Source organism: Melanotaenia boesemani, chromosome 15, assembly GCF_017639745.1.
Source record: "Melanotaenia boesemani isolate fMelBoe1 chromosome 15, fMelBoe1.pri, whole genome shotgun sequence".
Taxonomy (NCBI): Eukaryota; Metazoa; Chordata; class Actinopteri; order Atheriniformes; family Melanotaeniidae; genus Melanotaenia; species Melanotaenia boesemani.
Genome location: NC_055696.1, coordinates 10618681 through 10642514, shown reverse-complemented (window position 1 = coordinate 10642514; position 23834 = coordinate 10618681). Strand labels below are relative to the sequence as shown.

The 23834-nt window shown below is 37.4% G+C and overlaps 1 protein-coding gene and 1 long non-coding RNA gene across 4 annotated transcripts in view; one reads left to right on the top strand and one right to left on the bottom strand.

Moving 5' to 3' along the window:
- The window catches only part of cadm2a (cell adhesion molecule 2a), a 248490-nt gene extending 247275 nt beyond the window's left edge, over positions 1-1215 (bottom strand). For all 3 annotated transcript variants that reach the window (XM_042008366.1, XM_042008368.1, XM_042008367.1), the window contains exon 1: positions 794-1215. In XM_042008366.1, coding sequence (XP_041864300.1) covers positions 794-854 — 61 coding nt within the window. In that variant the 5' untranslated portion in view covers positions 855-1215. The remainder of the gene's footprint in view (positions 1-793) is intronic.
- Positions 929-18915, top strand: LOC121654297. The gene is made up of 4 exons (XR_006012928.1): positions 929-1005; positions 10232-10442; positions 17671-17767; positions 18811-18915. It is a non-coding gene; the product is annotated as an uncharacterized LOC121654297 (long non-coding RNA).
- Positions 18916-23834: the final 4919 nt, after the last annotated feature.

Genomic DNA, 23834 nt, shown 5'->3' with positions numbered 1-23834 from the left:
AGGAGTTAAGAAATGTCAATCACCGTGTCGTCAAAATGCTCTCCATGCAATGTACCCACAATGCAAGCACACAAATCACTCATAAAGAATACATTTCAGGCTCATTTAGAGAGGACAATATATATATTTTTATCATACTGAGAAGTAAAACTTTTCAGAATTTAAAGAAACATCTGGAAGTTTGGGATTACTGACAAAGGCATGATCGTCTGAGCTCACTGCGCCTATTAACCACAACCAACCTGCTGCCACAGCTCAAAGAAAATGAAGTCATAATCTTAATTCAAAAGATATAATGATAGAAAGAAAAGGAAAATAATTGATAGATCTGCGTGTCCATGGCTTCTACCACAACCAGCAGCCAAACTACGGCGCGTAAAACGCTCCCAGTGACTCCAGGGTGCATCCAAGTGCAGCATGTCAAAAACAGCCGCTGGGTTGGTGATTTTAATGTGAGGTGTGTCTGTTTTTATTGCCTTACGCGCACAGGACATAAGCGCGTGAGACGCCCTATTCTGCGCGGCGTGCTCAGGTCACGTCCTGCGCATTTCATCATGGAAGTAACACATCATCCTGACCATGAACATCCAAGAGATCCACATCACGCACGCCTGCAGCCAAACGCACACGCATAGACCCCCCCCCGCCCCCATCCCATCTTTCTGCCAGGACCCTCGTGTGACCGCGTGTTCTGCCCTACCATCCTGCCCTGCAGTTGCCCTGAAACACGCACACATGTAGCGCACGTACTAAACACACGCACGCACGTACGAATCACTTGTCCCAGGCTCACCTTTCAGAAGAATCCCATGAATAGTGCAGAGGGTGAAAATCAAATGACTCTTGAGATTCATCCTGTCTTCCTCTGTCTTGTGTCTTGCTCCTGTCTTCCGCGCCAATTTCTCCTCTCCGTCTCCCCACTGGACCTCTAACCGGACCGGGCGGCTTTGTTAGCTATCCAGGTGGATCTGGGAGTGTGCCTTTTGTGCGTCTCTGGGAAACGGGGTAAACACAGCCGACTTCACGACTCGTAGACTGTTTTGCTTTAGAAAACAAAATTATTCTTTCTTCCCCACAACAATAATCTGAATGTTGTCGGGAATACACCACCGGCAGTTACACGCAGTTTTAGGAACTCTTGGGGGGGGGGAAAAAGAGCCGTAAACCTTAGGGACTGGGAACAGTCGTCCTCTGGAAACAGGATGAACGTGGCCGTTCCCTTACTACTGCCCGCACTGGCGCACAGACAGTCCACAGCTCAGGGAGCACGAGTGGATTGTTTGAGTCCCGCCCATACGGTTTTGTTTGACATGAAAGATGAACCAATCACGACCAAGAAGAGGCAATGAGTGGGTGTCAAGTCTGAGACACTGCAAAAAGATCAGTTTCTATATATTTTTGTGCGGTTTGTTAAAATACTGTTATAAGTATTTAAAAGGTACATAAAAACTAAAAAAAAAAAAAAATGACTTAACTTAGTTTAATTGATCTTTTCAGAAAGCTGAGCAGTTTCAGGAACGGCTGTTGTGTAGGCTGTAAGCCAATCAACTTGTATTTACATCAGTAACTACAAAACCTGTGAAATATTTACCTCTTCTCGTGTGATTCTTGATTTTACGGTGTAAAATATGATGTGACTTGTGTTCAGGACTCCGGCTTCTTTAAAATCAATCTCATCTTTGGAGTTTTTTTTTTTTTCTCCTTTTTCTTTTTTTTCCTACAGTGTACTGTGCATTGGGCTCAGAATTCAAAACAGAGAGAGCGTGCAGTCATGCCCCTTGGTTCAGCTGTCCTTTCGTATGAACATGACTACTCACAGTAAACAGTATGTTTCATTGTTTGTTTCTGTCCTGATAATGATGATTGAAGTTTCAGGGATGTGAAGTATTAAAGTTGACAACTACCAGAGCTTTCAAGATTGTCTTGTTGACAACAATTAGAGGGGTGGAAAGGTGAGGCGCGACGTGATGGGGCAAGACGGTGGGTAGGTAAAGGGGAGGAGTGTGGAAGTTGTCGAGAGTCCTTTTAGAAAGATGTGAAGACTAAAGAGAGACGGAGCATGGTCCACAATCCAAGAGGTTGTTGAGATAGTAGTGTGAGGAGAAAGGACGCACTGAAAAGGAAAAACCAGGACTGATATGTGATGTTTACTAAGAAAGAGAATTTATTTATTTATTCATTTTTTCATAGCTAACTAAATTGAACATCTGTCTCAATGTACTCTATAAGCAGGGACGGTCCGGGCCTATTTTACGCCCTGCAACATTTCTAGTTCCAGAACAACAAAATAAAGACACAAGTTACATTTTCTAATGCAGAATGGAATTTTTAAATATAGTTATCATAATTTCACTCAAATGATTGTGGTCAGGCTGCTCTCATAAATAGTTCATATGATTTCTTATGAAAAATAATGCACAGATATTTGGGCAATTATCATTTATCCATATTGCTAAGTGAGAGCTCATGCTCTTAGCATTAGCTGCTAACGTGAGCGGTAATATGCTGCAAAATACTTTACAGTGAATGTAAGCCACACTGGTGAATGAAAACATCTGAATTTGACTTCTGGATTGATCTTGGCAAGGGAAGCTGATTTTGGTTGGAGGAAACACAGAGGAAACCAGTTGTGTGTATATATGCTAAAGTACTGAAGTAGAAAAATAGAATAAATACACTTAAAGGGCACTTGTGAGATGATAATAATAATAGTAAAGCAACAGTATAATATAATTATATATAATAATATAACAGTTTATAACGGTAGAAGCAATGATGATTGTAATAATAATATCAATAATATATGTACACATATAAATGTTTCCAACATATATGTCTATATATACATATATTTATAATGTGCAACGTATGCAAAGACACATAACTGTAATGTGATGGGATTTAGAGTGCAAAAGGTGACAGATAGAATTAGACCAGGTGTGTAATCATGGCTCTGACAGAGGTAGATGAGTAGTGAAGTCTGATTGCAAAAGGTAGGAAAAATTTCCTTAATTGTTCCTTAGATCAGCGGGGTTGAGTGAGTTAAACTGATTATTTTAACCCAGCCCTAACTGACAGTGTCTAGTAATGCCTAAATTATTTAGCCTAATTACAATAACAATAATATCTGAAGTGATTAACCACATTTATCAATACTGTAAGTTCTAACCACATATATTTACAAAAATTAATTGCTTGTCATTGTTCAGGTTTTGTGCTCCATCACAAACAACCTGAAACAAAAGATTAAAACAGCTGTGGGATATTCCCTTTTTAACACAAACTGCCTAGACTGGAAAGTGGTTCAACATATCGTGAAGGTCAAAATATTATCGAAGCACCTCTGATGCATACATCACTCAAAACATCAAGTAAAAAAAAAAAGTTTACTGAACAAACCAGAGGTCACACACAGACAGTAAGTCAACAAGACAAATACAAGAGGCAAGAGATGGAGGAAAGGACAGCATCCAAAAACTGACAAAATCCAACAATACCTAAAGCTTTCAAACTTTCTCAGGTCAAAGAAGAATCAGAATCAAAACAGAGTTAGATCCTGCACAGGGAATCAACGACAGCACACAAATGACTGGTGACCTATGAGAGGCATACTGCATTTACTGCAGTGTGTAACTAGTTAATTGAACTAAAGTGATGCACATAAGCAAATAAAGGAAGCAAAACAGACTGGAGAGCATGACATATTGTGACTAGAGAAAAAAAAAAGGTGAGATTATTTGTCATTTATCTTTTCTAGAGCATTTTCCTCCCACTTTGTTGAAAAACATCAGATCTCAAGGAAGGATGTGACGAAGTATTTATAAAAATGCATGAAATTACAGCTGCAGTGCAAATTTAATCAGGCTGTACCTACTTACCGTATGATACCAGATGTTAATGTGGGTCTGCTACAGAAAAGCTGCAATGTTTTGCAGATGAACTACAAAACGTACAACTACAGTAGATACCTCTGCTCATGTTCCAACCAAAGTTTTTCATACAGGCTCTATAAGGATGGACACACCAGTGATGTTATTGCTCCACTGCAGAGGTGAACCTAACGAAGTAATATTAGTTTTAAGTTACAAAAGTGAAATGAGATTATTGCTGCACTGAAAATGGATACCTAGCATAAAGGTTAGATTTATGCAAGATAGGCTTCTTAGCAGATAATAGGGTGCTTTGGATGTTGCTGCTGCAAGGATTTGTGGGATGGCATTATCTACTTTTCTTTCATAAAGCATAATCCAATGCAAGGAATGAAGCACTGAAACACCTTCTCTTTGTATTTAGGGAATATTCCCAGCTCTTATCATGGTTTATTCTTTAATACTTTCAGGGCATTTCATTTAAGAACTTTGTAAAACTAAAATGAAGAATTCAGCACCTTCATGACACAAAACCAAACTATTTGTGTTCAAAACTTCAGGAAGTAGTTGACTTTGCTGCAGGGTTTGTGCATAAAATAGCAAATCTTGCACAATGCTTTTGACTAGTTTCTAATTCTCAATCCGTTACTTTTGAATCCATAAGGTGTGAGCAAGGCATTAAAAACTATTTCCCTGTCAGTTCATAGGAAGTCTCAATTACAGTCTTGAGATTTGACAGCTAATATAGTACCCATTAGTTTATTTAAATCTGAATGTGCTGCAGAACAGTGCTTGTTATATAACACGTGGGACTAATTAGTTTCTTTTTTATTTGATTAATTCTGATTGTGAGATTGGATAGAGGGGGCTACAATTTTGCTGGTATGGCTTATGCTCATAAGAAAGTTGTATAAAATCTAGCTTTCTCTTTGTGAAATGTAACATGACAGCACTTTGGGGATAGTATCACATGGTGATGTAGCTTTTGTAAATTTATCAAACAATTCTAATAGAAGAGCCTACAAAACTGCGATGAACTTTGTTATTAATGCACATGCTAATGAATGTCAAGCATCATAAAACTAATCTCAGAGGAGACATAAGAAGCTCTGCAATCAGAGGCTTTATGCAACAGTGAAAACTAATGAGGTGTTGTTTGTTTTAGGTGTGCCTGGTGCTACTGAAAAACAACCTTGGTTCAGGATCAAATGTTTTATCTAATAATATGGCAATCACATATTGTATCAAGGTATGTCTTATCTCTCATGACATATTTCTGTGATAAAGACTCAGGGTTTCTCTCTTGGGCTGCATCTTCACCTTGATTTCACTGGTTCCTAATTTACCCAATGTATTATTTAATAAGTCATATTTTTTTATCTGAAGTTGTCTGCCTTAGCAATGAATGTTCACCTCAAAATAACAAAGAGGAAACATACTGGTTGTCAACCCATCAATTTATCTGTACTTTTTCCGCTTCATTTAAGCATCAGAGTGCATATGTGTGACTAATATATGTTTATTCAAAGTTATGGCACTGGCTGTCTTCACGGTCCACCCATTCACTACGTAGTGACCGCCTAAAAAATTGTTATGTGATACATCAAGTCTAGTGTACAGAAGGTGTACACTGTCAGTGTGTACCATTGTGCATTGGAGCCAGCTGTAAGGGAGTGGACATAATGTGCCACAGCTTGCAATGGAAAATCTTTAAAGCTGGTTATTGTCATTTTTGGACCTACTGAAAATTCCTGGTGAGAAAATAATACTGCTTACTGTGAAGCTAGTGGTCTTTTTCTGCCTGAGCTGTAGGATTTGAGAAATCATCTTTCAAAATATGTACCAGAACCATAATTGAGACTTCAGTTATTCAGTGTAAACAGTAAAAATTTGGGAAAACTTTAGAGCCCATCTTTTTCATATAACCTGAATTCCAGAAAAGTTGGGACGTTCCTTAAATTCAAATCATGTTCAAATCACGTGAACCCATATTTTATTCACAACAGAAGACACATAACAAATCTAAACTGAGAAATCTTCTGCACAAAATGGACTCAAGTGTCAAGTCTGTTTTCACCCATCAGCATGACTGTGTCACTGACATTGCTAAAAGTGCCCAGGAATACTTTCAGAAACCATTGGTGGTTGGCGTGGCATCTGCAGATGTCAACTAAAGCTCAATAATTCAAAACGGAAGCCACATGTAACATGGTCCAGAAGCGTTGTTGTGTCCTGTGGGTCAAGGTTTAAAGTGGGAAAGTCTTTTATGGTCAGAAGAATCCAAATTTGGCTTCCCGTTGGTAATCGCAGACACCGTGTTCTCCGGGCTAAAGAGGAGGGAGACCTTCCAGAGAGTTATCAGTATTCAGTCAAAAGCCTGCATCTCTGATGGTACTGTATGGGGGTGGTATGGGCAGCTTGCACGTTTGGGAAGGAACTATGAAAGCTGAAAACAATATAAAGGTTTTAGAGCAACATTTACTCTTCTCCTGATGACTATTTCAGGGAAGGCCTTGTGCATTTCAGCAGGAAAATGCAAAACCATATGCTGCAGCTATTATAACAGCATGGCTTTATCTGAGAACAGCCCGGGTGCTGCAGTGGCCTGCCTGTAATCCAGGAGCTCCATTTACAAAACTGTGCGTAGCAAAGCTGACTACAGGTGCCGTAAATGGGAAAACAGGAAATGCATCACACAAAAACTTCTGGATTTCTACACATCCTTTTTAACTCTAAAGTGGGCACACCCCCTTATGTTGGCTATAAAAGGTCAGGTGAATGCCCTTGATAAATATTCATCAATATTTCCACGATGGCTCAGGAGGGAATAAGAGCAAAGAAGCAGAATTTTTTTTGGAATCTAATACTGATTATACCCGATGGAACATGTTGCAAAACTAGAAAAGAAGGTTTTAGTTGGTGGGCACAGCATGGGCATTACCAGCGCCAAAGAAGTAGAGGAGTGGCAGCAGGTGATGGATGCTTTCAATGCTTATATTTATTTTCCCCAATTTTTTCAAACGGGGACCAATTTTTATTCCAAGAATTTATGGATGTTCTGGTGTGAATAAAATACTGATGCGTGTGATTTGAAGGTCTTTTAGTTTTTGTTTTGGTGGAATTTAAAGAACATTCCAACTTTTCTGGAATTTGGATTGTATTTACATGCAAGTAACATCAACAGGGGCTCCAAAAAAACAGGTTTTTGCTTTTATTTGGACATATGGCTTTTCATAGGTGATATGAATTCACAATTAGTAGATATATATAGTTACAGTTGCAGCTGGTGCTTGTGTAGGTGAACACAGGAAAAAATAATACACTGATTTGTGTCATACATTTCTATGGCAGTGTTGTGCAAGGAGTTGTTAATTACAACATGTTCTCGACCAAAAACAGCAAACTTGTGTTTTCCATCACCTCAGATTGGGCTTGTACCTGTTTTGCAGGCATTTGATTATGCGACACTGTGAATATCTAGCATATAATTATGAAGCACTGTTGTATTCAAGAAGTGCTCATAATGCCCCAGCAGCTCTCTAACTCTTTCCCCTAATGAGTTCTCTATATAGTGAACACTATAGATAGCAGGTGAGCGAGTGAACAAATGGACAATTTATCCAAAAACACTGTAAAATTTTGATCTGACTGCTTTGATTCTAGCTGTTGGTATTCTTCAGTGTCTTCCTTTTATACATATACACTGCTGTAAACTTATATGTATACACACACACATGCACGCAATAGTCTCTTGTTTACTGTAAAAGATTTTAATCAGTTTTGGAAGATGTACTATAAATAAACTTGTCTTGGCCTGCTGATCTCATTTTGGGTCAATCCACTTTAAGAGGGGAAGCAGCTTGGTGCAGTGCACCTTGTAATGGCTCATTTCACACTCACAGAATTGGTGTGTGCCATCTCTAGAGGCATAGCAAGAAACCAGGGGGGTCATCTCTAAAAAGCATTTGGATCCAGTAGAGAGGCCAGTCAGTGAACTGATGGAAACACCACATTCAAGTTTCCGCCTCACCTGGGATTGTCTCCAGATGGCAGATGACCGGTCTCTCTCTCTTTCACTGTCACACTCACACACACATGTACAAACACAGCCACTAATGCACACCCTCCTCTCAGAGTTGCAAGTAACCACCACCTGCTCCTGGCTGAGACCATTGTTCATTGGTCCACCTAATGTGGGCTGACACGTGTTGCCAAGATGGGAGCCCAGCACTTGGGCTTGGATGGAACAAGGTGGGGCACAACATAAATCACCTCACCTTTTATATCAAAATTTCTTTTTATCCATGTGTATCTGTGTTCAACTGAACAACCTGCTTTGTCAAACAGGTACAAACCAATTCACAATAACAAATTTGAAATGAATAATGAAGGGAGTAGCAAGAATAAATGATAAAATGAAGGAAAAACAATCAGTGATTAATGTTTGTGCCACAAAAGGGAAATTTAAATGGCCGCAAAACACTCCCTGTCAAGTCCATTTACTCAGAAGCATGCTCAAAGTCTGGTTTCTGAAATGTAAAAACACAGTTGCAGTGCATGTGGAGCATTTGCTTCACCACCACAATGTGTGTCATGACAACCTAAGGAGTGAAGCTAAAAAAACATACACACACAAACACATCATGTTTCTGTTTTAAAAAGAGGACCGGTAAGAGGCTTGTCCACAGTAACAGCGGCTTTGTTTCTGGAAAGAGATGCTGCAGCAGAATCTTTCTTTGCTCTAAGAGATATCACAATTATTTGCGCTTAACTTATGCTTTGTGCTGGTATTCCTGCCTGTACAAACAGACATTTCTTTTCCTTGAACTAAACGAAAACTGTAGTGCCTGTTGATTGTTACGTAACTATTTATTAATGTAAAGTTAGGCATGTTAAAGCGTGCAGCTTAGCTCAACTGTTTTTTCCCCAATTACTTCAGAAAAATTTGAACACAACAATTTAGGTGTTTGTGTGTGTGTTAGTAAAAGTTTGGGGTCACTTTGCCATGGGATTCAATAGGGAAATGACCCCAAACTTTTGAACGGTAGTGTATATATATATATATATATATATTAAGGTTATAAACACATGAGTAGTGACAAATCTAGAGGATTTTTCTGGTGTAATTGGAGACTTTTGAAAACTGATGGGAAAGCACATTTACTCTAATTTTATATATATATATATATATATATATATCTAGAGAGAGAGAGAGAGAGAGAGCGAGAGAGAGAGAGAGCATTTTAATAATAGAAAAGAAAAAAACAAATAAAACAAAGCAAAATTCAAACTTAGTTTAAGAACCAGGCCTAACACACATACACACCTACCTACATACACTCACTCACACATATGCTACCTAATATTTCGAGGACATGGCAGCATTGAGCGGTTATTTGAAACAGTTATGAGTGAGATGTAAATACTCTCTGATAACCACAGCATGCTGAAAGTCAAGCAACCAATCACAGCAAAGTGACACATCCCTCAGGCTGATCCGATCTACTACCAGTCAGCGTGAAAGCTTAAACAGACATTTTAGTCAAAGTATGAAAACTGCTCATCTGCATTTTCATACTCAGCACTGCACATTATCAAATGTTCAGCAGTGTGAACAATCAGACAACATAACATTAACAGATTTCTTTTTTTACTGAAATGATTAATCACGCAATCATCTCTTTATTTTAGTCACACATAACAGTTTCCAACTGCAGTCAGCACAATATAATATCGAGATACAAATAATAATGTTAGGGTTTGAATATTGTATTCCTACTTCCTCACACTTTCTGGACTCGTCATCTGTTAATAATATACAGTGTAGAAGTTTGTGGTGTGACATCTGGATGTGTGTGGGTGTTATTGCCAGGATGCGGGGTTTGGAGCACTCTCTTCTCTGCAGTACTCCCTGCCATCTATTTTTCACTTTCCTGCTGCTTGCTCTTCATTGTGTAGTTTAAGCAAAAAGTACAACTTGGACTGAGTAACCAGTTATCTGTAATACACTGTGAGCAAGAAATTACTAATTGATTTTCAAATACAGCTCTTTAAGGACAGGAGGGACTCATCACATTATAGGTGATAAAATTGCATCAAGCTAAGTTCACCCATGCACTGTGTCTGCGGTTCAACTCAGAATGCCTGTCAACACAAATACTGTGTGAAAAATGTGCAAGCAAAAACTGGAAAATCAGATCCATTCAGACAAAGTAGAGAGGGCACACTGGAACGTTATGCTGCAGCAAAGACAGCAAAACAGGAGGAAGGAAATTGCAGATAATACAAATTACCAGCAGCTGAAGTATGAGGCTGGCTTCTCTTGCAGACACCTGAGTGTTTTTCTCCCTCTGTGTCTGCAGTATAAATGACCTTTCCTTTGGATTTTGGCAACCATGAAGTGCTACAAAGACCGGAGCTATTGCAGCCTGCCACACCACAAGGGGAGACTGTCTGCCAAATACAACCAGATCCAAAGCTCAGCAGCAGTGTTGAGATTAGAGTGGCACACCAATTGTTTCAGTACCACTCACTCGGAAAGTGTTCCTAGACCAAACTCTGCATACTAAGACGGTAGGGACTACCATTTTGTTAATGAGCATGGCACCATTCCACATCCGTTCAGAGGTGTAAAAAATAGTGCAGATGCTTTGTTCTAGTTATATTCATTATCACACTTGGAATCTTAAAAGAAAGTATTTATATGTGTCTACATGTACAGTTCATACTTTTTTTTTCTCTTATAACAGACAATACCATAAAGCAGGAAACAAACTTGGCTGTGTTGCTTGGTAACTAAAATCAAGTCCATAACTGGTCACATTCAGGAAAAGAACTGGTGGCTCAGGGGATGTGTGCTATTTACCTGAAGGGTTTAAAAATCATTTCTGATAGTTTGGGTTATTTAACACATAAGCAATTTTGAAAAAATGAGCCTTTACTTTGGGAAATGGTTTGTTTTATCTACAGCTTCTAATAGAGAGAGAAAAAGCATCTGATGTTGTGACTGAGTTTATGGTCTGGACTTCTTCTTTAAGGGGATCAAACAACAAAACCTTTTCAACCATTTTGACAAGCCATGCTGGTCTATGACATGCCTGCTCACAGCCAGCATTACAATTATACCATACACCACTTCACTGAATGAAAAGCACTTTGTGCACTCTTGTGCTCAATTTTACTTTTACATTGCACAACACACAATTTGACTGTTATGCAATATGAGCTAAATATAAACTCATATGAAAATATATCCCTTTGCATTTTAAAAAGATGTTTACATACTTTATTTCTTCTGATCAAACAAAAGCCAACACATTAGGGAGACAATATTGGAAACAGTCCCTAAAGGGAAGGAATAGTATACACCTGCAATCACTGACCAAGAAGTTTGAGAAGCTGCTTTCTCTAGAAGAAAGCTGAACACAAGCACAATTTCTAGTTAGTGTAATTGTATTAACTTGAATATAAAATGACCTATGAAAAGCAAATTCTGCCTGCACCTTTATTAAAAACTGCTTCCTTAATCTTTGATGGAAGGCATAAGACAAATCCTGATTTCCTTGCAATCATAGTTAATACAATTTTGAAACAGAAAACTTAAATGACGTTGCATGTTGCTGTAATGATTCTGCCTCGTACTGTAGAATATATCACTATCATAGGATACATTCACACTGACGCTGTTTGGTCTTCTATAAATGAAACCAGTCCGCTTCCACAGCACAGATCATTTGGAGTAATGTGAGTGCTCATTTGCACTCTGGTGCAAACCAAAAAAGCAAACTCTGATCTATTGAAAATTCAATTGATTCATTCATAAGTGAACCTTGGTGCGATTTGTTTACAGTGTGAAAGAAAGCAGACCATCCAGTGAACCAAAGAGAGGAAATGTCGAAGAGTAACACGTTGGATAGCTCGCTGCCTCTCCTGATGCTCATACTGGACACCTTTTGTAAAAACCATATTGGGAAGTAAAACCAGAAACCTCAACACTGCATAAATTTTTTTGTTGCTCCATATTTACTTGTGGTGAATGAGCCATTTTCAGTCCTGGCCATTCCATGATTGAGGTTTTCTTCTTCCTCTTGCTTAGGCCAGTTGTGTCTAGCTGTGTTTCCATTATAGTTTTTTGCAAAATCAAAGCAATATTTAAAAAATTTGAACAAAGTGCAATTGCGATTTGCAGGTATTTCCACTGAATGGTGTTTAGAGCATTAGCCGTTAATCTCGTAAAATCTCGTCTCGTCTCAAAACTCCACTTTGAAGAGGATAGAGATTTCTAATCATTGTAAATCTTTGCATTTCGCTGTTGTTTGTTATCAAAGATGGTAGTTATATTTTTTTATTTAATTATTTGTAAAAAGATTTCCGTCTCCTCCTGCATCTACTCCTACCAGACCATCTTTACTTGAAATTAACTGGTCATGTGACCATCTACGTCATGTCTGGGGACGTGTAAATGGAAAAGAAAGTGTTTCTATTACACTTTTACGATATACTTCTATATCAACACATCTGAAAACCACCTCATGAGAGCGTAACAACTTTTTAGGAATATTTGAGAGGTTTTTTGAAATTTAGGTTTTTCCATTTTTATTGCGATATTTAGGTTTTGCGCAATTCTGAAGGTAATGAAAACATACCTTCTGACAATACCACTCCTAACAAGCAGTTAGAACAACTGCATGATGCTGTCTGGCCGGTTTGTTCGACTTCAAATGAAGGAGCAACATTCCCTGCCCAACTGAACCAATTCTCCCCTGACTATTTTGGTGTAAATGTGCCAATATTTATGCACTACAATTCTCCTATTTCAGCTCACAGATCTGGTGATGCTTAGGTTACAGTTTTATATGAAAATAAAGATCACATAGATGAGACTTTGTTTCAAAGATAGCTGCTGATAATTAAAATGAAAATGAACACTTTCAATGATAAGTGTAAAGTAGTACTACTACTAATAAGAATGGGTTGAGTGACAAGAACAAGATCAGTTCAGTTGAAAAACTTACAAACATAAAAAAACCAACACATTTGAGAATAGTAAAGGGTTCATACATTACATTAAATGCATTATGTATTACTACTACATGGCTATCATTTATCTTAAAAGTAAAGTTGTTTGCATCATAAAGGAATGCTGAATGAAAGTACCCAGAAAGCAAAATATCTGAATAAATCCAACTAATTTTAAAGGTGGCCCTTCAAATTTCTCAATTAGGTTCTGTCACTCATTTTCTTGTAAAAGAAGAATAATGACCAAGTTGCTACAAGTTCATGTTCAAATCTAAGCAGTGTGAGAGACAGAACTACTGTGTGTAATTCATAAATCTGAATTTAAAAAAGGTCAGAATTCTCTTCCTGTACAGTATGCTTCATTGGCTGTGAAATGTCACATTAGATTTTCTTGGAGGTTAAAAACAGTCACTTTGTGCCAGTTATTGCAGAGCAAGCACACCTTCACCAAAAGGCCCCCTTTAAAAAACAAACAAACAAACAAACAAAACTAATTTGACTGAACAGCAATGAAGGAGAAGTCAGCTAACTTTTTAGTGATAACAGATTTTGACTGCTATAACATGTGAGCATGTGAGAACATATATGAGCTGTCAGACAAAAGACTAGACTGTTTTGAAATGCCTCTTCATCTTATTATTACTGGACATGTGAAACAAGTCAGACCTTTTGCAATATCTTTGTTCTTTCTCTGCTAGTGAGACAATGTTTCATTTGTTTACAGACAGTAGAGCGAGAACTGAAGGTCAAAGCTAGTTTAGTCCATCTCCTCATTTTTGTGTCTGCCTGTCTTTCTCTCTGTTATTTTTCTGCCTGCCTGTGTGTCTGTGTGTCTAAGTGCTTGTATGCAGTACATCATCTGATTCAGTCAGATCCAGCACAGTTATAGTGGGCGGTAGCCAAAGCTGAACACACCAACTGTTTCCTGGCAGTTTGGAATAAATTATTAGCCAGTCCATTTAAGTTACATTTTCATCTTTGATTGCCATTTCTATCTATGCAGTGCCAGTGATGATAAATCAGTGGGAGAACAACAAAGATCAAGTGCTAAAGAGAGGCACTTAATGCTTTAATCCTTCATCTTTTACCTAAAAACACACCCTGGAGCACACACACACACACACACATACACGAACATGGTAATATGCTCCATCATTTGTCATTTATTCATAATATGAGTGTGACTGTCCACAGCTGAGGTATCTAGCTGGGCCAGAGTCCTCTCATTCATGCAGAACCCCACAAATGCCATGTACACGCAAACATGCACACAACCCTGTAACACACATGAACATAACCTGAGCCCAAGTATAGATCAAAACCTATCAGAGCAGAACTTGCACAGATTTTGGGGGTGATTCACTTGAGAGCTGGATCTTCATTTCACACAGTCACATACAGAAACATACACACACCAAACATACACATGGACACACTCTTTCACTCAACAGCTCTAGCCTCAAGGAAAGGGAAGGCTAACAAAATTGAGTTCATGGTGGTCGCTTAGCAATGTTGAGCAGAGGGTGTGCTATCAAGCCAAATTGTTCCGGTTCCTCTTGGCTCCCCTCAATTCCGTTTGGGTGTTCAGGGGTGGAACAACGGCACAGTGATCTTGCAGCACTGACATTTAGAAAGGAGAGGAGGGAAAATAAAAGGGTGAAAGTGAGAATTTATCAGCTTTTCACAAACCAAAAGAAAGCAGATTTAGAATTAGTTTTTTTCTAAATGAAACCTACAATAATCCTCCTTTAAGTGAAACAGTAAAACTGAGAAAGAAGAAACACATGAAAAAGCGAAAATATTGTAATGATATATTTTCAGTGCTCTGAACACATATATATCCACACATAAATGCATACTAGTACACACATGTTAACGTATTTTAAAATCCAGGGATACATGGTGGTGTGGTGGTTAGTACTAGTTACTCACTGCAAGAAAATCCCTGGTTCGAGCCTCAGCTAGGGAGGGATTTGAACCGGGCTTTTATGTGTGGAGTTTGCATGTTCCCTCCCGTGTATGCATGGGTTCTCTCCGGGTACTCCATCTGCCTGCCATAGTCCAAAAACATACATGTTAGGTTAACTGGTCACTCTAAATTCTCCCTATGAGTGTGTGTGAGTATTATTGGTTGTTGGCCTTGCAAGGAACTGCTGGCCTGTCCAGGTTGTACCCTGCCTCCACCTCCCACTACCTACAAAATGTAACTGCATCCCCAGACAGCAAATTTTACAAATGATAGTGCAAAGGAGTAGAAGACTAATGGTCCTATTGCATTTGTTGTCAGTTTGTAAAAAAAAAATGGTGCCCATGCATGCATCTTTTGTAGAGGCCCTCCATCTACTCTAGGTTAACATTCTTACCATGCTTAACTGAATTGTGCTGCACTTGCAGCTGCATTTCAAGACTTGCCCTCTGCTGTCTTCACATATGCAGATTAATTCTTATCACTCACTGCTAAAGGCTGTGACTGATACATTTCAATGTACAATAGATGACGATACTGCGTATAATTTGCCCAGAGGCGCTCTAAACCTTTTTATCCACCTTTAAGTGCCAACTGAATAGTAATTAGAAATGGTTGACAAGTGATTCAGTAAAAATCATCTGTTACAGGAAAAAAATCACTGTGATTCAACACTAGCATGAACACCCGCTGAGGATAAAGATACTGTTTGGACTTTCAAAATGATTGGATGTAACTGCCATTTATCAGTCACAAAACCTGAATTTTAATGTCAGTGATGAAATATAAACTAAAATGTAAATTTTTTTCTCACTTGTGTTTTATCAAATGTGACAGCTTTATGTAAAAAAAAAAAAAGATTTTTCTGCTTAGAGTTCATCTGTGATTTCACCACAGGAAGTTTTGAAAGAGCAAAGTTTAAATGTAAAATTAAAATTAGATGCATTTCATGCTGATAGTTCATATTCTGTGTTTTATACTTACATTAGAAACATTCATCGATTAATAATAAAAACGGTAACTCCTATTTTGATGTGATGCTCATAAAAATTAATATGGTGGTTAAGCATACTGAGCAAAACAATTTCACCATTTTGTGGAACATGTTGAAGTAACTTATACTGTTTATGTTGTTACTTACTGTCCAGGAGAAGAGTCAAATTGTAGCCTCTTAAGCTCTCGCCGTGCTCTCAACTTTAGAAATACCAGCCCAGTGTTATTCTGAGTTCTGTTCCTCTTTTTATCCGACAACTCCTCTGTCAATGACCATAACTGTTTTTTAGAAGACTTGGACTTATTCTGTGATTAAAAATTATGTCTATTTTAGGGTTGACCTGCAGAATATAATGCGATTAACGAAGTAAGAAAGAAGACTGACTCTAGTATCCATTTTGGGTGTTTTACCACCAGCTGCTGATGCTGACACTGCTGCACCCCAACCTTGTTTAAGGATGGTCTTACATTACCTGCCCACTTTGGTTGGTGTAGTGCACCAATTTTGCTCTCGTTATTGATCATGCACTGTAAATCCCCCTCAGGAAGAAATATATATTATAAAAATATATATATTATATTTATATTATATTAATGATTTAAATCAGAAGCACAAAACTTCTTGCTTATAGCAGCAGTCAACAGAAAACCAGATCAACCATTCAACTCTGGAACTTTCTGCAGCGTTCTGAGAAACTGTATGATAATTTAAAATAAGACAAACAAATGATGAAACCTGCAATGTGACTGTAACACATAACGGAACACATTGTAGAAATATAGTGATAGAAAGTAGAGATATTTGCTGTAAAATGTAGTGAAGTAAAGGTCAAAAGTATCCACAACTAAATCTAGTTAAGTAGAGATACATGAATAACATATGTACAGTTATATTCCACCACTGCTTACAACACACTTTCACACTTCACGGTTAAGTTTAGGAATAAAATCAACTGATCAGGATTAGAAATTTAGACTAAAATAGATTCTTTTTACATCACACTCTATTAGAGAACATTTTTGCAACAAACATGTAATTGCTCTAATGACTACTAGAGATTCTTTCTTCTTTGTCTCAGATCTGAAATTTACAGACTGCTCAAGTTGCCAGAGCTAACCAAAACTGATATAGTTACCTCTTCACACCAGAATGCATTGAACCAATCACAATGAGCTGCCACTTAGAGATGCTAGTGCTTTTCTGTGTTGGTGTTAGAGCAAATTCACCACTGATCTATCCCCTTCTGTGCTCCAAAACTCATCATCCTCAACAAAAGCAGAATTAATAATACTGTTTTGTAACAGTGAAGTGACTGAACAGTGAAGTGCTTTGTAAAACTCAGCCTGTCAGCATTTCGCTATGAAATATTTGTTTCCCACAAGCCTTCATTTGCATTTCTCATTGTTACCAGGGATGTCTTTGATTCATTAATAAACATATTAAATATTTTGTCACTGCTGGTTTAGTGATCAAAACTACTTATTATTAGCTCTTTTGTAAAATGTAATGATGCATGTATATTACACGCAATTAATTGCACAATTAATTGCTTGATTAATGACATTCATAGCATAATCCTGTGTAATTATAGCCTCTTTGTGAGAATGGTTGCCATGATATTCCTTTTGACATTTTCCAAAATGAGAAAATCCCTTGAATCTTTTATAAGGGTTTAGTTTTTTTAGACTCATTTGGAAAAGTGCAAAAGCTTTGCTTAAAGTGATCTGAATAATTAGCTGAGATATCTTGGTATCTTTTTCTGTACTTGTATACCTTCTTATAAAATTTGCTTGCCTCCAATAACACCTATGTCAATTCCACAGAAAGTAGAGATGAGCTGATGAGATGAAAATCCAAAGGCTGTCCAAGCTGAGTAAGCTGGCCTCACTGGCTATGAAAGTTGTTGCCATAAATTCTGGGGTGAGCAAGCTAAAGTCAGCAGTCTCATGTAATTCCAGTACTTAAGGTAACCACAAGTCAATTCTACAATCAATCTAACTCAACATAGTGGGTCTGGAGAAGAGGAAGAGAAAATGTTGACTCAGTGTATTTAACTTCTCCACAGAAGCCAAAAAATTTCTTCAGCTCACAAGCATTGAGTGCTTGGAATTCTGCAGCATGCACACCAGATACACAGTGTGAGAGTGTAGTATCTCTTTGAAAAATGCTGGACAGTCCCTGCTCACTTATCTCACTAACAGCCACAGATGGAGACAGAATACAACTTATGTTGAAGACCAGGCAGTAGATTGTTCTCTACCTTACTAATGTTTGACAGTTTTCAATTTAGTTTGTTGATACATATATTATCTATATACATATATATATATATATATATATATATATATATATATATATATATATAACTTTCTGTGTGCAAAATGCAGTAATCCTAGGGTGTTTTTTTTTTTCTTAAAAAAGAATGTTCATGTTTTTAACAGTGTTATAGCTGTCCTATTAACTTTTGGGTTTAGGGTTGCAGCCTGGTCTCAAACACTGATACAGCAAATTACAGTCATGGAAGGTAACCTGTAACCATTTGAATTACAAGACAAAAAAACATATCCTTGGCAAAGAAAATCTGGAGCTTTGTTGTCGTGGACTAAAAATGTTTAATTAAGATGCACTGCAAAGTGAAAAGATAAATATATATATATATATATATATATATACATATATATAGAGAGAGAGATAAATATATTTATATATATATATATATATACATATATATATAGAGAGAGAGAGATGAGAGATAAATATATATATATATATATATATATATATATATATATATATATATATATATATATATATATAGATAGATATAAATATATATATATATAGATAGACATATATGCAGAAGCATTTGGGAAATATTCTGAGTCCACCTTTACTTCTTTTTTTTAATGTTCTCTTATTTGTCATTTTCTTCATCTCTTTGTCTTTTTCTCCTTCGTCTGTAGCTACTGCAACTTTGGATCTCAGTCCTTTGGGCAGCAAAAGCAGGACCCCCCCAAGCTGACAACTAATGAAAAGGAAGAGAAGCTTGTTGGTTTGTGTGGTGTTGATATATAATTTTAAGAAAGGAAGTGCACAAATCTTTCATAGTTCGTTGGCACACCACATCCCATCCCATCCCTCCAAACTTCTTTTATGAGAATTTAAGTTTTTCCCTTTTACATTAACCATTTACTGGTGTATGTGACACATTCAGTGGGTTAATTTTGTCCAAACAATTTGCACAATCACATACAATAAACAGAATGAGCCCACTGTCCCCACGATGTGGAAATGTCTCCCACATTGGAGAAGATTAGATTAAAACTGTGCATACCAATTTCATTTTCTGTTCATTTAACAGATTTGTTTCAGCATTCATCATAGAAATAATCTTTTCATAAGTCGTTGTCATTCCACATCAATGACACAAGTCACAGTTACATTTATTTTAATCTGAAGGGTAGTGTTGTGATCAGAGCATCCCAGTCCAAGACATAAATAATTAATTAAAATGATGAGGATCATATTATATAGTTTAGCTTAAACAGTAATAGTTAGCAATCAAAGCTAGAGCTTTCAGTGTAAGCTTGAGCTGTCCACTGGGTTAAGGCTTTGGATAAAGGGAGGAAAGATAAATAGAAAGTGTGTAAATAAGGATTTGGGACAGTTATGGCTGATTGGACATGGTGCAGATGGTGAGCCACTAGTAAAGGGTTAGAAAGACCTGAGACAGGAAAAAAAAAAAAAAAATCTTGCAGAGTAAGTCACAGGACCTACAGTACCTTGCCTGGGCTTGTCTGCTGAGACCCAACACATTGTCTGCACCTTTTTTCAGTCTTGGTACCATCAGCTCACCAATATTGAACTGGGACTTTGAGCCACAACAAATGGGGAATGGAGAGGAAACACTAATGCACATGAAGAAAACAACCAGACAGTCAGGGAGTCGGGGCAGTAACACTCCCTGTATCACCTTGGGCAGCCAGAACCTGAACCTCCACACCACTCGCTTCATAAATTTAAATTTAAACTGGACCTCCTGACCTTATCTCTATAACTGCTTCAAGGTCTGTTTATAATTATCCCATGTATAATTTTCACATAATTCCCACAAAATTCTCACCTGGAATACAAACTGTCAGAAGTCAGGGAATTCTTTTATATTGAACAGTTACCGTTGGAGGATTGAAGTAACCCCCTTTTTTGTGTCAAAAGCTAGACACAAAGATTTAGCTAGAAAAGATTTAGTCTAGTAAAACAACATCTATGTACTTTTGTACAAAATAATAATAATAATAATAATAATAATAATAATAATAATAATAATAATAATAAAGAGGTTTTATATATGTTGTTCCTCAGTTTACACATTTAGCATGAAAAAAAAAAGAAAAACAGTAATTTTCTAATTTTGATGAAAAGCCAACCTGTGGTCACACCATATACAGTTAAATTAAGATGAAAGTAACTTTAATTACTTTATTAATTAACTATTCTTTCAAGATATATATATATATATATATATATATATATATATATATAGTGAAAGAAACCCTCAAAGCTTTTCCATTGATGCTTCTTTTCAGTGTTGTTTCTTTCTCACTTTCAGAGAAAATATCTTAAAGAGCAACTAAACAAGAGGATTATTCTTAATTCAACACTATCTATTCATATTGTTTTTACTAACAAAGTCCCTGCTGAAGCGACCATGCAATACCTGCCAACAACCTTTCTGACCACCAACAAAACTCGTACTACTGAATGGATGTGGATGAAGAGTTTTTTTTCTTAATGTGACAGTTGAACCACCAACCTTTAACTAGTGCTCAACCTGCTCTGCCACCCGAGCCACTGAGAAAGAAACAACACTGACAGAGTCATTGATGGGCTGGTTTTATTTCTCACTTGTCTAACATATAGACATTTTTTATTATTTCAGTGTCTTTTTTCCTCATATTAAGATAGGTCCTTTTAGCATTGTGTGTGAACTGGTATGGTGAGGTACAGAAATTAGTCATTCTAGCTAAAATTTGGTGTGAAAGATACTCAAACTGTGTTTCTGTGAGATGATTTAATTTAATAATCATGTAAAATAACCAATTTTAAGATTTAGTAACTAAGTAAGAAGTAGAAAACATGTACTCTCAAAACGTGATTAATAATCTCACACAATCTCTTGCTAAGTATATCAAACTTATTCATTCATTTTCCATCGTTGAAAAGGGATGGCGGATGCACTCTGGAGTCTTTGGCAAGAGTAGCAAAAAAAAAAAAAAAAAAAAAAAAAAAAGGAAAATCATTGAGAGCATGTGTCTCAGCATGGATGTGAGCACATGTAGGTGAAAAGGAAGGGCAAGAAGTGTCAAACCTCACTTTCTTATTTCTGGTCTCTGAGGGAAAGCCAAAATGAAATTACCACCTCCTCCAATATCACAAATCTGACTCAGCAGCAACTTATTGTTCTTTTCTCTTCATTCCTATTGCTCTCAGGTCGCCTTTTACTATTATCATTTGCTGCCTCTTCTGCTGCAAAACTGTGCACGGCCAACAACTACAACATGAAATTCCAGCTTTAGCTATTTTTCTATTTTTCCCCCTTAGCTGCTCTCTGACATTCCAGCTCTTATGTTTTCTCCTCACGTGTTTTTATGCTGTTGATGGACCACAGAGATGTCATTAATTCCCAACACAGTGTGAGCGAGAGCACACACCAGAGGAGAGCAAGACTAAAGCATTCACAGCTCTGCATCCTTTTGATCCCTCAGCCAAAAGAATAATATCCCCATGGGCTCCAGCTCTTACACATGTGTACGATAGAGAGACAAATTCTATGAGACAAATTCTATGGAAGAAAAATCAAGAGAGAGTGATGGCTAAGCTACATCTCAAGTATTGTTTCAAAATAAGCTCCCATTGAGGAAAATGACAGCAAGCCCATCATACTTTATAAGAGGGATGCCCAGGATTTTTAGCTCCATGAAAGCATCACAGACACCAGAAATCATCAAAAAGACAAAGTCCAAGCCCAATTTTATTGTCTCATGCTTGCAGGAGTGAGAATATAATCATGGCATTGTCACTCAAATAATGCTCAGAAGAAGTACAAAACAAAATTTACATCAACCAGCTTACACATAGAATTGGGGAAAACACTACAAAAACTGACAAAATAAAGGAATAATTCATAATTATGTAAACAATGCTGAATTAAATACAAATTACACAGACTATATGAAACAGCTGTTCTGCATGGATGAAATTGCACATCTGTGTAAACTAAAATTATACACTGCATTAAAAATAAACAAGAAGAAGAAAGAATAAAAGAAAAAAAAAAATCCTCATTAGACTAAAAATGTGTGTCAGTCAGTGGGTCCATGTGCAAAAGAAGCAGTCTCAAAACCAAGCCTTTATGCACTGGATGTTGCAGTATCACTTGCTGGAGGTCAAAGGGACAAACTGCCCACGATAGCGGTGGTTGGGGTCCACCGTTAATGCTGGCAGATATGTGCTCTGGCTTGAATGGATTAGAGTGAACATCCAATGATCTTTCCAGCTGTCCTCACCAGTCTCTGCAGGGACTTCCGATTCAAGACAACAAGTCACCATACCAGATGGAGATACAGCTGGTCAGCAGACTCTCTGTGATGCCCCAGTAAAACGTGGTAAGAACAGGAGGAGGGAGGAATTCTCTCCTCATCCGTCAAAGGAAATCCAAGTGCTGATGGCTCTTTTGGCAATGGATGAGGTGCTTTGGGTCGAAGTAAAAGCTGTGGTTAATGTGCATTCCCAGGAATTTTTAAGCTCTTAAGTAGTGTGTGATTAGAACATTTCTTCATTAAGTCTACATCAATATTTTTCTTTTTGTTGACATTCAGGGCCACATAAGTGGTGTTGCACCAGTCATTTGTTTATAGTCGTCTCTATAAGTTGGTTCACTGTCTTACATTTGAAGGGCTCAATGTAAAGGTGCTGGTATTGCTAATCTCTGATTTCATATATCTCCTCCTCTACTTACATATACACACATACAGTAGCAGACAAATGTTTGGACACACCTACCCACTCAATCTTAATGGTTGCTGTGTATTAACATTTGACTGGTACTGTATATAGATAAAGGGATTTCAGCAATTACTCCTCATACTATGAATCCAATACTGCCAAACAAGACAAGTTGAGGTTGTGTGTTGTGAGTCAGTACGAGTAGGAGTACTGATGGTTAGTCCACTCATACAGTATTACATGGCCAGTTCAGAGAAACACTTTGCTGAGTTGACAGAAAGGATCATATGACACATTAAAACCTGTAATGTTATTACTACTCATTCCTCCTTTTAAAAGGCAGAGCTGTAAACTGTAGGTAACCCTACTGTGTCATGAATATGCACACCTGTACTGGCACTTTTATAACATTGCTCCAAACAATACAATATCCTCTTTTACCTAATATGGCACATTTTAGAAAGTTAAAAAACATGTTCATCTGCGATTTTGCCTCAGCCTGTAATAAGTCCATGTTGCATTATAAGACTTGAATAAGTTGGCTGACACAAACATTGAACTCGGAGTGTGGGTCTTATTTGACATTTATAAAAAATGACTTGTGTGTGGAACATACCCTATTGCTCTACTGGTCAAAAGTTGAAATGAAGTTTAAAGGAGCACAGAGTCCAGTCAGTCTAATGTGATCAATTTTGTAATCAGTGCAATAAAAACACATGTTCTGCTCCATCTTCCATCTTTCTAGTAACATAGCATTGTCCTTGCCATCTTTAACATCACCAGAACATGACACAGAGTCTGGCAGGTGGAAGGAAACTAGATTTATCTGAACAAGTAGAATAATGTAAAACTTTCATCACTGTGTAATCTAACTAAAAAGGATAATTGTATTTCAGGGGAAGATTCACTTAACTGCTGTCTACATAAGCAGGGTGTGCAGATCAGATCAGAATGACAATGTTCATTACTGCTTGCACTCATC